Below are 15,234 nucleotides of genomic sequence, written 5' to 3' on the forward strand. Positions count from 1 at the left end.
GGGACACATGATTATGCTCTCATTACAGATTTGCTAGAAAACGTTGGCATGCTGGTAGTAGGAGAGGTTATTCCCTGGGCTGGCCTACAGTTTGTTTGCCAGTGTCCAATCCTCCTACAGTGGCAGTATAACTTGGAAGTTTAAGACTTCCTGTTTCCCTCAATGGACTCCAAGAAAAATAATTTTACCGTACAAAACATTTTTTTTTTCAGGAGCGTCTCTATAGACTAATAAGAAAGCAATTCAACTTTAAAGTATAAAGCAAGCTTAACTTTATAGCCCAGATCTGTGGTGTAGGTTGCACTTTTTGAGCTTATAATAACAATTTGCTTTAGAAGGGAATATTGAGAGGCAAAAGTTAAGTGGATGGAGGATGCGGCTTTAATACCATCACTCCAGACGCTAGGCTTAAACATAACATTTTAATAAAAAATGCTTATTTATTTATCCACATGAATACTTGCAACTTACATATGATGGCCCAGAAGCTTGAGGCGGTTGTGAAGAAAAGCAAATGGAAGGGTAGTCTAGTGTGTGCAGCACTGGACATTGCAATGCCATGCTCCAGTATGTACTGGTGCTCTATATCAGCAGGTGGAGAAATCCTCTTGTAAGATTTAAGAAGATTGATCAAATTTAAAGCCTACAAGTAAAAATGCCAAAATATAATAGAAAATATAGGAAATACATAGAAAAAGCCATGAAGCTCTGTAGGTTTTTAATAGATCCTGAATAAGATAGGGGGAAGTCCTCAGATACAAAAGCAATGACAGATGTAGACAAACAAAACAAAAAATTCTGTGTTTTTTACTATTCTAAAGTAAAAAGCTAAAATATCATGAATATGCTATTATAGCATAATTTATTCAAATTGAATGAATAAACAAGTATATCACAACAGATTAATATCGCCCTGTTAGAACATCTAAATGTCACTTACAAATCAGATCAATATTAGCTCAGTAATATGACTACCGTATTTATCGGCGTATAACACGCACAGGCGTATAACACGCACATTCATTTTAAGAGGGAAGTTTCATGAAAAAAACTTAAATTTTAAATAAGGAACTTTGAAGCAAAATAAGGGTCAGTGCCCATCTGCAGCCTCACCATTGCCATCAATGCAGTCTGATGCCCATCTGCAGCCTCACAAGTGCCATCAATGCAGCCTCACCAGTCCACATCAATGCAGCCTCACCAGTCCACATCAATACAGCAGCCTCACCATTGCCATCAGTGCAGCCTGATCGATGCCCATCTGCAGCCTAGAGTGGACATGGAGGGGGCGGGACAAGCGCCGACAGATTACAGTGAGAATCTCCTATGATAGACAGAACAGTGGTCCAATTGCGGCCCAGGAGACGGGACTTCCTATTACAGAGGCCACCAAGTAAACAGGAGTTTCTCACTGTATGTAATCTGATGGCGCTCGTCCCGCCTCCTTCCCTGTCCCCTCCGAGGTAGCTAAAATTGAAGTATTGGCGTATAACACGCACACGCTATTTGCACCCAATATTCATGGTGAAAAAGTGAGTGTTATACGCCAATAAATACAGTATATAAAATAAACACTAAACATTTTGAAATCTGGGACTGGGACCAATGAGGTTACTCTACCTGACTAAGTTGGATATTGGTATTCTTTTCATCTGCAGCCATTATAACTTGCAAAGTCCCCTCAATAGTTTCATAGTCATAGGGATCCATCTGAAAGAGATATTATGAAGTGGACACAAGGAAACAATTAAGTGATTTATGATGCCAGAGCAACAGTATGGCCACATGGATTTCTCATACTTGTATGTAACGCGGACATTATATATTTGTTGAATAAAACACTGCCCAAATTGGGAACACAAGGGATATACAGTGACATTTTAATATATACCGGTATATACTGTACTGTATGAAAAGATTGGCTTTGAGGGCTCAACTACTAGAGACTCCTTGAAATATTTATTTGTATGCAGAAAATAGCAACAACCTAAAGCAAACCTGTCACAAAAAATACTAGGCAGTCATTCCTAGACACCTTCTAAAAATAACAGATGCATCAGCCTGATGGCAGGTTTTTCTAAACCCCCCCCCCAAAAAAAAACACACACAAAAAACAAAGCAAAAAAAACAAAACAAAACACCACCCTCCTTTGCCTTAATGTGCATTGTCGAGTTAAAGGAAATTTTTTTTCTGGGTATTGATCTGGCCCAAAACAAAACAAGCATGAAGCAATTAAAAGGCAAAACTCCTAACCTGTATACAATCATCGGCCAACTTTATTAGTACACCTTACTAGTCCTGGGAAGGACCCCCTTAATTCTTTGTGGCATAGATTCAACAAGGTGTTGAAAACATTCCTCAGAGATTTTGGTCCATAGTGACAAGATAGCATCACGCAGTTGCTGCAGATTTGTCGGCTGCATACCCATGATGCAAATCTCCCATTCCACCACATCCCAAAGGTGCTCTGTAGGACTGAGATCTGGTGATTGTGGAGGCCATTGGAGTACAGTGAACTCATGGTCATATTAAAAAAAAACAGTTTGAGATAATCTGAGCTGTGTGTCATGGTGTATTATCCTGCTGGAAATTAGCCTTCAGAAGATGGGTACACTTGTAGTCATGAAGGGATGAACATGGTTAGCAATAAAACTTAGGCAGGACGTAACATTTAAACGATGCTAAATTGGTACTAAGAGGCCCAAAGTGTGCCAAGAAAATATCCCCAACACCATTACACCACCACCAGCCTGAACCGTTGATACAAGGCAGGATGGATCCATGCTTTCAAGTTGTTTACGCCAAATTCTGACCCTATCATCTGAATGATGCAGCTGAAATCGAGACTCATCAGACCAGGCAACGTTTTTCCAATCTTCTATTCTATTATATCTTCAATTTTGGTGAGCCTGTGTGAATTTTAGCCTTAGTTTCCTGTTCTTAGCTGACAGGAGTGGCACCTAGTGTGGTCTTCTGCTCCTGTAGCACATCTGCTTCAAGGTGCGATGTGGTGTGCGTTCAAAGATGGTATTCTGCATACCTTGGTTGTAATGAGTGGTTATTTGAGTTACTGTTGCCTTTCTATCATCTGGAACCAGTCTGCCCATTCTCCTCTAAACTTCTGACATCAAGAAACCATTTTCCTCCATACAACTGCCGCTCACTGGATATTTTCTCTTTTTCAATCCATTCTCTGTAAACCCTAGAGATAGTTGTGCGTAAAAATACCCAGTAGATTGGCAGTTTTTGAAATACTCAGACCAGCCAGCTGGCACCAACAACTATGCCATGTTCAAAGTCACTTAAATAGCTTTTCTTCCCCATTCTGATGCTCGGTTTGAATTTTAGCAAATAGTCTTCACCACGTCTAGATGCCTAAATGTATTGAGTTGCTGCCATGTGATTGGCTGATTATCAATTTGTATTACTAAGCAATTGAACAGGTGTACCTAATAAAGTGGCTGGTGAGTGTATTTCTTGAAAGTCAGTGCAATGACAGTCACCAAACATTTAAAAAAAAAAAAAAAAAAAAACACAAGAGTTAAGCAATGGCAGCCACCATATTACTTTTAGAAGAGCACATGTGCCCCCTGCCCATTTTTTTATTTATTTATTTTTTTTATAACAAAAGGGGCTGCACTGAAGCCCATGAAAGACTGAAGCGCATGCAAGTAAAAAACTAGAACAGCATATTCTTTTGCAACACTAAGATTTTTGAAAGATGTCATTTGGAAAAAATATATTTTATAGTTGGGTATACTGTACAACAGGCGAATTAGGAATAAATGGCAGTGTTTACCTTGCGTAGTATACCCGTAAGACTAGAAGAAAGGTGTTATTTGGAAAATATAAAATGTATGGTTTGGCATATAACAGGTGATTTAGAAATAAATGGCACAGTTTACCTTATGCAGTATACCCGTAAGACTAATAACCAGGTCTTCTGTGGTATTTAGCAGAGGAATGATCGCTTTTGCTTTAGTCACCAGCTTAGCATGCTGTTCAGAATCCCCTGCACAATCTTCACGGCTGTGTTTCCAGCTTGAACCAGACAGAAGCAGCGTTTCTATGTAAAGTTGTAGTGCAGCATCACTATCCAACATAAATGTACTTTAAAAAAAAAAGTTTTAAGAAATTACTGTACATTCACATAACTGTGGGCAAAGCAGCTCTTAAAAACAATAAGTAGCTATTTACTTGCAGTATTTAAGTATGAGTTCTGTATCCACACTTGAATTTTGAACTAATGTTGAAATAAGCTCTTTCTTCTGCTGTGGTCCTTGTCGGAAGGCAGACTGGAAAGAAATCTGTAATATAAATAATCTGAATTAGAGTAATGAAAATAGCATTTATTAAAAAGTATATCTACAGTACACAAACTAAATGGCACAAATAAAGAAGCAAAGTGCTAATTCTTCACAGCAGCAAAGCTAAACCTTCCCCGCACAGCCCTATCGTTCCTTAATGGTTTTGCTGTCACAGTGGCCAAATGAATGGGAACCCATCCCGCCAGCTCCCAATCATCGCTAGAGACTGTGTAAGTGTTAAGTGGGGAGCAAGGAGGGAAATTATAGGGTTTAGGTCTGCTTGAGGACTTTTATTATTTGCACCATATAACAAAAGTGCATTTAACAGAAAAATTTGGATTTTTCTTTTTACCTGTAAAATGCATTTCTTGGAGTACATCACAGGACAAAGAAATGTCAATATAGTAGTTATTAGTACACAAGTTCTGCTACCACCTTCAGGTGAATGGACACTGGCCAGAAAAACAAAAAAAAAACCCCTCCCAGCTCAGCAAAGCCTTTTGTAACAAGAGGGACACAAGCCACTGGGGAGGGATCCCTGTGCCCTGTGATATACTCCAAGAAAAGGAGATAACAGGTAAACTGAAAATGCCAATTGTTTTATTGTATATTTACACATGAGGTATTAGTCATTACAGGACACAGGAGGCATTAGTCATTACTGCAAGTGATGTCCTAAAACAATGAATCTGAGGGGTGAGCAACACAGCAACAAGGCCAGCAAGCCCAAATCCCCAGACAGAAATGAAAGCCAGATGCAAGACCCTTCGCTCAAAACTGGCGACAAGAGGCAAATACGTAAACCTGGTAGAACTTTGTAAACCTGTGAAGAGAAGAGCATGTAGCAGCCTTACAATATTGAACAAAAGAAGCTTGATGCTGAATGGTCCAGGAAGTACTGAAACTTCTAGTGGAATGGGCCTTAACCAGGGAAGAAGGAATGTCGCCCGTGATCTCATAAGCCAGAGATGTGAGCGGACAATCCACCTGAAAATAGTGGATTTAGAAGCAGCCTGACCCTTATGAGGTGCCTCAGGCAGAACAAGTAGGGAATCAGACTGTGGAAACGGAACCATATACTTCATATAAACTGCAAACAGCCTGGACAACAAGTGCCTTCTCTTTTAGACGCTTAGATGTAGGACAAGTTTGGAAACACAATGTCCTGAATCAGGTGAAAAGAAAAAAGGCATCTTTAGGAAAGAAAGAGGATTGAGGCCTGAACACCACTGTATTCTAGTCAAGAACCAGGAAAGGTTCCCTTGTAGAAAAAAGCAGCCAACTTCAAGACACTGCAGCCCGGGGTAATGACCATCAAAAACACAAACTTGTGTGTAAGAATTGGCAAAGGAATCTCTTGGAGGGGTTCTAAGGAAGACTGCAAAACGGACAAGACCAAGTAAGATCTCATGGAGATGGAGGGCGTTGCATAGGAGGAAGAATCTGAGTGGCACTCTGAACAAAAGCTTTGACTAAGCAATGAGGCGCAACAGGTCTCTGAAAAAGCATGACCAAGGCCAAGATTTGCTCCTTGATAGTAATCAAAGCCAAAGACATTTGGCCAGACAAGAAGAGCTAGAGTCTGTTCTATGACATACTTTTGAAGATGGAACAGATTTCACACCAAATTACAAAAACCACCCAAATATAATGGTACACCTTCCAGGGGATTGACTTTCTAGCCCTGCAAAGGTGAAAAATTATGGACCTCACATTGTTGAGGTGCGTCAGTGCACCATTCTCAATCTAGCATTTGAATAAAGATTGCAGTGAGGATATGGCGTTCATCCCATCAACTGTCAGCTGTTGCTGCCTTTCGCTCCGTCCTGGCCCCTCGATGGGCAATGTGAGTACCCCATTTGGGGAAGTGTTTTATCTGTTTTGGAATAAAATTTTAAACGAGATCACACTATATGGTTCTTTTTTCTTATCCATTCATCTATCCTGCATTGGAGCCTGGGATCCAGCGATCTGCACAGAGCCCTGGGTGGCTCATAAGCGTTTTTGACTTTGTTTAGCGACTTAGTCACACGCTCTGAGGTGAGCGGATTACCTTGAGGGGTCACCGCATTGCACCATCGCATGATTTGTGGCACTTGGAGAGTTACCAGCATGTTTAAATACATTACCGTTGAATTTTGCACACAAGCACTTTATTATTTGTGTGCAGGACTTTATATATGTTTTTCCGATTTTGCTGAGGACCAGGGCTTTTTTTCAGCGGGAATGCGGGGGAACGCAGTTCCGGCACCTCCAGCACTGAATGTATTCTATGGCAAGGTGTGCTGGAAGGTCAATTGATGCTGACTGCTGGGGGATCTATTGTCACTGGGGATCTATTGTTGCTGCGGTGATATTTTGTTGCGGGGGGTCCATTGTTGCTTGGGGGAGGTCTGTTGTTGTGTGTGTGTGGGGTATCTATTGTTGCTGTGGTGGGGTCTATCAAAATCCATACAATTTAGTAGCACAAAATATTTGGTTCTGTACTCTCTAAAAGGAGCTGTACTGGGAGGTGGGTAGGGGGTGGAGCCAAGAGACAGTGCTCGGAGGTGGGTAGGGGGGCAGAGACGAAGGGTGAGTCATAAGGGGGAGTTCCTGCACCTATTCTCTGAGAACTGAGGACTAATATTTATATGCATTGTGTGACACTAAGCACTTTTGTAGTTTGTCTGGCATGTAGCATTTTTTTGACATTTGTTTGTATTTACCTTTTTTATATATGAATATCATGTGATTTTGATTAGGTTTTGTTAATTTATGATTTTAGTGTTCACATATGTAGGTATACAGATTCATATGTGGTTATTGTTTACCTTGTTTATCTCACACACTTTTGCACAGGTGTATACACCCTTACACATTTCACATGGTTATGTATATGCACAATAATTTTATTATGTCACAATAGTGGCATATTCAACACACTTTAGCACAGCGTAATTTTTCATTAAATGGTAGTTTATGAGTCTATATCCAGAGAGATCTTAGTCCCTTAGAAAAATGGAGGCAATAGGGGAGGAGGTATCCCATAAGCTGGCAACATGGGAGCACAGCTGGAAGCCTGACCGTTAACGCTGCCTACTTCAGAGGCAATTGTCACCCATCCAGGATGAGTGACAATTGCCTCTGAAGCAGGCGGTGTGACTGGCGAGACAGGTCAGGCTTCCATCCTTGCTCCCATGTTACCAGCTTCTCGGATACCTCCTCCCCCATCTCCTCCATTCAGACAGATCAATAGAAAGACAGAGCGCATCGGCTCCTGGTGCAGTTTATTGTTTAGAGATACAAAGTATCAAAGTAACACTAAACGCTCACATTTAGTACAGATAAGAAGCGCGTCTGTGTAAAGCTGTAATAACTCTCTCAAGTGCAGTGCTCCAGGCTGGATCCAGTTTAGACTGACAGTCTAAAGTCTCAGTGTGTGCTACCATGCAGCTGTTGGCAAGCTGCACATGAAACGCATGCTCACAGGGAGACTCGGCCCGGGTGCACACCCACGTGGTCATAATGTACAGACAACTGATGTCCGACGCTTGGGTTACTATGATAACATGTTTCAGAGGGCATAGCCTCCTTCAGGTCCCCCTTTCCTTGGTGAACACTTCAGATCCCTAACAAAACTTTTTTTATTGCACGGGACTAATCTTTTTTCTGTAGATTTTTTCATTGTGCTCTTATTTTTGCTCTTTTTAAGACTCACTGGACTTTAGCACTATGTTGGTATTTTTTATTTAATCTGGTTATGGACTCAAACTACCATTTGTTACAAGTACAACGTGGATATTTCAAGATGGTCAAGTACACTTTCTATTTAAGTGTTATATGGCTTGGACATTCTCCTTTGATTTAAACTGATAGCCACTTTGGGCAATGATGGATCACAAACCACAGTTGGAGGATGACAGGGGCACCTATCCCTGCAAGTTTTCCAATTATATCTGACATCTGATACATATGCCATTATTCACTCTGACTCCATGCTGTTTATATGGGGGTTGGACTTACACAGCCCTCATGGACTTTAAATGCCATTAACCACATGTATGGGCCCATTACATCATTTATATGTAGGTTGTCATGCTACAGCCCAAAGGAATTTTACTACTAGCCATACGGGGGGAGATATTATTCATATGTGGTTTGGATTTCTGTACACCAATGAGAAGATCTTCCTTATGGACTTGGAATAAAATTGAACTTTAAACCAGTCCTGGAATATATTCTAATAAAGGATCCCTTTTTCTAGGCATCCCCAAAAGCATTAAGTTGTAAGCTATACATTATAATATCACAATAGGGAGGAGATAACTTTATGTTTTTGATCTCGTCTATGTAGACTGTGCCCCCCATAGGGGCTCATACACTTATGAATATGTATTAATACTTTTTCTCTCCTCCTTTTTGGGGAAACGGGGGGATGTTTACATAACTTCCCTGCAGCTGCCATGGTTGGGTTTTTAAAAATTGGCCAATTATGATTTTATTTTTGGGTAGATCTCTCTGGTTATGGACGCAAAGATAAATAGAAAGACAGAGCGCATCGGCTCCTGGTGCAATACTGTTTATTGTTTAGAAATAAAAAGTATCAAAAGTAACACTAAGGCTTAATATACACAGGACGTTTAACAATCTCCCCTGAACGATTTAACTTGACAGATAGTAACCGACGTTTAAAAATGTCCGTTTTTCTGCGTTTAGAAGCTTTTTTTTCCAAATAGTCAAAAATTATAAACGCCTGTAAACAAAACGCGGCTAAACGCGAGTTGCCACGTTTACAAGCTGTTATAGGCGTTTGGCATTTCAAATGCCTCTGAACATCCGTTCTGAACGCATTTTTTTGCTTTCCAAAAAATTCTACTAAACTCAACTGCCTAGAAACGACTATAAATGACCCTGTGTACATAAGAGAACATAGAGGAGAGTTCAAGGGCAGCTGAAAAAAAACAAAAAAACGCCCAACTGCTCCTAAATGTCCGTTTACCAGCAGCAGTGTACATGAAGCCTGAACACTCACATTTAGTACAGATGACTGACAGTCTAAAGTCTCAGTGTGTGTTACCATGCAGCAGTTGACAAGCTGCACATGAAACGCCTGCTCACAACGAGGATCATCTGATGACAGAGAGACTCAGCCCGGGTGCACACCCACATGGTCATAGAATAGAGACAGCTGATGTCTGACGCTTGGCTTACTATGACAACATGTTTCAGAGGGTATAGCGTCCTTCTTCAGGTCCTCCTTCCTTGGTAAAAACTTCAGATCCCTAAAAAACATTTTTTATTGCATGGGGACTAATTTTGTTTTGGGGCTCATACACTTATGAATTTCTGTTAATACTCTTTTTGGGGAAACGGGGGGTGATGTTTACATAACTTCCCTGCAGCTGCCATGGTTGTGTTTTTAATAATTGGCCAATTATGATTTTATTTTCGGGTAGTGGATTTTGTATTGCTTAGATTATTGGTGTTAAATAAAGTTTTTTTTCTATATTGTTACATGTGTCAGACTACTTCACTAGGTCCCCTTATAATATATTGCAGATATATTTCTTACATTGAGGTTGAGCTCAGTCTGGTTTTTATTTCCTTTTACTGATGAGAAAAACATTTAGGTGGCAGAAACACCTTCTTTGGGTGAGCCCAATCAGCATTTACTTCCTGCACTGGAATGGACTTGGGAAAATTTTTGACGGCTGCCAGGACCCAAAGCTAGGGACTTTAGGGGAAGAAGATTCAGATAATGAAAACTTATGACTGATGCGACGCATTCGCTAGGATGCCTCCTTTAGCATTCTCTTTCCGAGACAACCCTGGACCTTGAGTTACCTCCTGAGAGGACTCATCTACAGAGGGCCCCAGATCCTGAATAGCTTCCACTACTTCCTCCTCCTCCAATGGAACTTCCTCTGATGCCTCATCCTCCTGTAAAAGGGGAAGGGGGAGGAGAGCACTCGTGTTTGCATCCCAGGCTAGTGAGAACTCCCAAGAGTTGATCTCGCAGTCTACAAATAGCTACAGAGAATTCCTTCTTTGACACAAAGATGAGGATTGTGCCCCGAAACAGTGGAGATACCATATGCGAACAGGGATTCAGAGCGATTATGACCCATAGGAGAGCTATTGCTTCTCACAACCTCTCTGCCTGTGAGAACTCAGGGCTTGATAAGGGATGATAAAATTGACAGTACCTCCCAAATATTCACGCACCCCCCTGAAGTCAGCTCGGTTAGTGGTTGTGGAAGGCCGGATGGCTGAGATATAAGGCGAATGCTGTTAAGTAGTGTGGGCAAAGTATCCTTATAGAAGTGAAAGGGACACAAAATAGCCGACTGGCACTCCCCCAGCTTATACATTACCCCATAAGAGGAAAACACTTGCCATCTTAGGCTCTAAAACGCAACACACACAGGAGGTGGCGATTAACAGTTTGCGCTGCCAAGCCTATTAGGACCAAACTTCACACATCACCATGGGCACTTGACTCCCCTGCAGAAGGAACACCGACATCGACCTGTAGAGCACCCTGTCAGCAAGATCACTGGGTACGGTGTACATTGAAGATAGTTGCCCACAGGGTCCAGTACCAAATGGCAGACATTACAGGCCATCTCGGCTCCTTTATGAGGGGTCTGGGTAAAGTTGCTATTAGCCTGTTTGTAGTAGTGGCTGATCCAGGTAGGGCCCTACCTCTGCCCAGATTTGGGTGTTAGGAACAGGCTCTGAAATAAAGAAATATTCCCCAAAAAAAAGATCTCCAGAGAGGCTCAGGAGAGCACCCATTACCTTTAGACACTAGCACAAAACAAAGGCTTAGCTGGGAGTTATGCCTGGGTGGGGATTCCTGGCTTTTTTTTTCTGGCCAGCGTCTATTCACCTGAAGGTAGCAGCATAACCCATACAGTAATGACTATTAACTCCTCTGTGTCCATTGTTGTACTATAAAGAAAGGTACATTTTTACAGTAACAAACATCCAGTTGGATTTGGACATAAGACACATCTAAACAACTGTGCATCTGAGGGACAATACAGGCAAATGTTTGACACCAAACTTGAGACAATTATAAAGTCATTGATTGCCTGTATAATTTAATCAGTTAGCTCATGTGTTGCTGGTGATTAATGTCCATTTGAATAGCAAGAATTCCTGAAAGAAATCGCCAATTTAAAATTTGAATGAAAGGAACAAAGAGTAAAAAGTTGTTTATTTGAATTTGGAAGCAAGCAATGTGTTTTGTCTTTAAAAGGTTAATCTGTAGAATAACTATAGTTCATAACCTAAAATCATTATATAATCATTACATGGAAAACTTACTCCAAAGCTACTGAGCGCGGTACCCCATACAGCATCAGTTACAAGGTCTTGAAATTTCTTTCTTTCTTCATTTTCTTGACATATAAATGCAAGCTGGGCCCCAACGATTGCTACTGCCTGCACATGACATTTGTTAGTGGAGTACTTTCAATAGAGAAAAAAAAAATATTTCAAGTGTTGTAAATTATCTGGAACATACCAGAACCTTGTTGTAGTTTTGCCATGTGTTGTTTATGACATCCCACAACTTTGTGAAAACGTCTGTCTTGGGTAGAAGTGTGCAATAACCCAGCGCAAGGTTGCAGTCCACTAAACGGCAATTGAAAACCTGTAGACAAAAAAAAATAAATAAAAATCAATCAAGAATAGCATAAAAAGTAGAAGGCTTGTGCCCAAGAATAACTTCTTCAGCAGTCAAGCAAAATCTGTCTGTTTATGGACCTATCAAACAATTCTGATGCCCAAGGAACTTGGATACAATTGACCAAGTGTAGGCCCTTAGGCAGGCCATAGAGTATGCAATTTTCTTTCCTTCCCCCATGGGTGGAAGGAAAGGGAAGTGCTTGACACCCCCCATTAACACAGTCAGTGTTGATGGGGCAATCTCTTCTGTAGTGCCATTTTGTTCTGCCAGCGGGAAGCCTTACCCGCCGGCAGAACACAACAATTAGTGTTGCCAGCTATACCAGACAGGCTAGTTGTACACAAGCTGATTGACAGATCGGCTTGTGTACAACCAGGGTGCCATACATGGATCGAAATTCAGCTGGATCCAAGATGATTGCCTACTAATGGTCAAATTTAAACTGAAAACTCTACAAAACACTCCCAAACCAACCAGTGGGGTAGAACCGATTTTCTAGAACATTATTTCCTGGATGATCACTACAGTCTAGCCTGAAATAAAGCCAGTTTGTGGAATGTCTACTCTTTTCACAAACACACTTGGCTACACAGTTAAATGCTTTTGGAATTTATTTTGTTTTGTTTTTTTACCTATGGCTACCCTTATAGCACCAGGAAAAAAAAAAAAGGTTCAATAAAAATATAAACACAAAGTACTTTATATCTCAATATAAATCCTAGCAACACAATCTGACTGCAATTTTCTAAATAGCAATGGGTATTGAACACACTTTTTTGAAAACATTCTGTGGCAAAAGCCCAACTAAAATAATACCCAAATCAAGTGAAAGATAACAGGGTTTTGGCCCAGTGACCTCCTTAAAGTTTTCCAGGGATTTGTCGAGAAGGCTCTCCCACAATAGTTGAAAAATTAGGATTATTTTTATGTGGATAGTTCTAACTATCCTATTTGCTGTATGTAAACGTTTTCATTGTCATTTTGAGCTACTATTAAAAAGGAACAATAAAAGAACGAGTGTATATCTGTTATCGGTTTTGGTTACTTTATTGCTATACAGCTTTGACAATAATATAATCATCCCCAACAAAAAAAAAAAACACACACATAAGAAAGAGCACTGGTGCTCTGCAGGCCAACAACTGAGTAAGAAAGCAACATAAAGGAGGACCATTTTGGATATTTGGTGTATAGTATCAAGATCTGGCAGATGGATGTGGTCACAATAGCAGATTGCAGGGGAAAATAAGGCCTAAAAAAAATTCAAGCCTTTTATCCACCAGATCTATACAGTAAAAGCCCTTTCACACTGAGCCGCGGGCAGCGTTAGCGGTAAAGCGTCGCTAGTTTTACTTTATTTTTGCAAAAGGAGAGAGACACACGGTATAATACAGAGACTGTCTGCAGATATTGGGTTCAAAGGACTTAAACAATACAGAAGAGGATATCATTACATCTGAATTAATGCACTTGTAGTCTTGACTGTTCACATAGATACAAACGACTAACGTCCAGATCGAGTAGTCTCCATACCCCGCATGTCACTTTTCCGCGGTGTAAACCGCGTTATAAAAAGTTCAAAGAGTCAGAGTTGGCCCGAGGGGACCCAAAGAGGAGAAAAAGGAGAGGAGGCGGGAAGGAGGGCAGGAAGATAAAGGAAGAGAAAAAAAAAAGGGGGGTAGAAGTCCAGCGGTCTAAACCCTCATCCAGGCAGAAGAGTTCTCCGGATGTGTCCTCCTTTCATGGGAGACTTAGAGCTAGTCCTGCATACTCAGAGTATACGAATTCACGCCAGTAGAACCATTTTTTAGTATTTTTCTTGTGAAGGCCTTTCTCAGTAGCTACCAGGTCTTTCATCGCACTTATATTGGCAAACTTTTTCAACCAAGTGGCAATCGACGGGGACTGTGTCTGCTTCCAGAACAGTGGGATGCAACCCCTGGCACCTGTGATCAGGAGGGGCAGAATAGACTTTCTGTATACTTTACTGGGGATGCAAGTGGATCTTTTGAAATGTTTCTGTCGGTAAATTTTTGGACGATACGATGAACTTCTGTCCAATAGGGTTGCAAGAGCCGGCAGGACCAAAAAATGTGGAGGAGGGAGCCAGTTGAAGGCTTTATAGTCGAAACGCGTGGGGCGTTTGCTTCCCACGTTGCCACTATTTTATCTAGTGATCGCTTTTTTACTTTGTAAGGCTTTTTATCCAATAAAATCCTTTTACTTTTTGACCTACGCCATGTGGAACCCCTTTTCTCTTTTTTCTCCATGATCTCATCTATGATTGATTGCCTCTGACCTTTTGAACCTGCCTGGAACTGGAGAGCATGCGAGTGAGCGGACAATCCCCACCTGTGACGATCCTGGCTATCCGTGACCCAAGTGACAACCCTGCCTGAGATCGGGACCAAAGGGATAACATCTGGGTGGATTCCACGGGAGGCTACCTCCATAGGCTCTGACAGACTTACTGCTATATGGCAGATATGTCCCACAATATCGGGTAAGAGTATCCAACTCTAGATGTCCATGACGTGTTGCCTGTGGTTGCTATGCAGTTCAGTTTCCGGTCAACGTCCTATGTTTAAGCACCCTCACTGTCTGAGAAGACTTTTTTCATCTTTATTTATGGACTCTGGTCGCAGAGTTTAGCACATTGCATCATAGACATTTATACTTACTTCAGATGTTTTTGTGTTGATTCACATTACTGATAGTTACTACATTAGTCACAGATTTATTTTTGCTATTTACACGTTTTCAGTTATGGTTTAGCGCTGCACTTGTTTTATATATATTTGATGTGACTTGGTTTGTTTGTGTGCTAGCTGCTACTCGTTACATTGCTCACATATATTTATTTTTGGGCCAGCGCAGCTTCTCTTTTATATCACTCCTCTCCACATCTCCAGCATAAATCCGAGCATTGGGGAAACATTTTATGGATCTTTACCAGGGTGTGATACCACCGGGTTAGTACCTTGAAACCTGCTTCTTGGCGTTTAGCGCAGATCGAAGTCTTGTAAGAAAACAGATAGAGTCTGTATACCTGCTTCTCAGTCAGTTCAAACCCCAACTTTCTCTCCCACCCAGCAATATACGGAGGCTTGTGGTCTGCTAGCAGTGTTGTCAACAGTCGGTAGGTTAGAGAGACTGCATGGGGGAGTGAAGATTGTTCCAGGCAATGCTGTTCGAAGGTGGTAAGAAACCTCTGAAACAACGCCGGGGGTGGAAGGGATCTAAGAAAG

The 15,234-nt window shown here is 41.2% G+C and overlaps 1 protein-coding gene across 1 annotated transcript in view; it reads right to left on the reverse strand.

The window, feature by feature from the left end:
• The window catches only part of KNTC1 (kinetochore associated 1), a 521,537-nt gene that overhangs the window by 182,511 nt on the left and 323,792 nt on the right, over positions 1-15,234 (reverse strand). Inside the window, exons 41-46 of the mRNA XM_073627545.1 lie at positions 11,822-11,950; positions 11,623-11,739; positions 4,199-4,308; positions 3,907-4,111; positions 1,621-1,710; positions 472-643 (exon numbers count right to left, since the gene is read on the reverse strand). Of these exons, the coding sequence (XP_073483646.1) occupies positions 472-643; positions 1,621-1,710; positions 3,907-4,111; positions 4,199-4,308; positions 11,623-11,739; positions 11,822-11,950 (823 nt within the window). The remainder of the gene's footprint in view (positions 1-471; positions 644-1,620; positions 1,711-3,906; positions 4,112-4,198; positions 4,309-11,622; positions 11,740-11,821; positions 11,951-15,234) is intronic.

This window comes from Aquarana catesbeiana, linkage group LG01, assembly GCF_042186555.1.
Source record: "Aquarana catesbeiana isolate 2022-GZ linkage group LG01, ASM4218655v1, whole genome shotgun sequence".
NCBI lineage: Eukaryota > Metazoa > Chordata > Amphibia > Anura > Ranidae > Aquarana > Aquarana catesbeiana.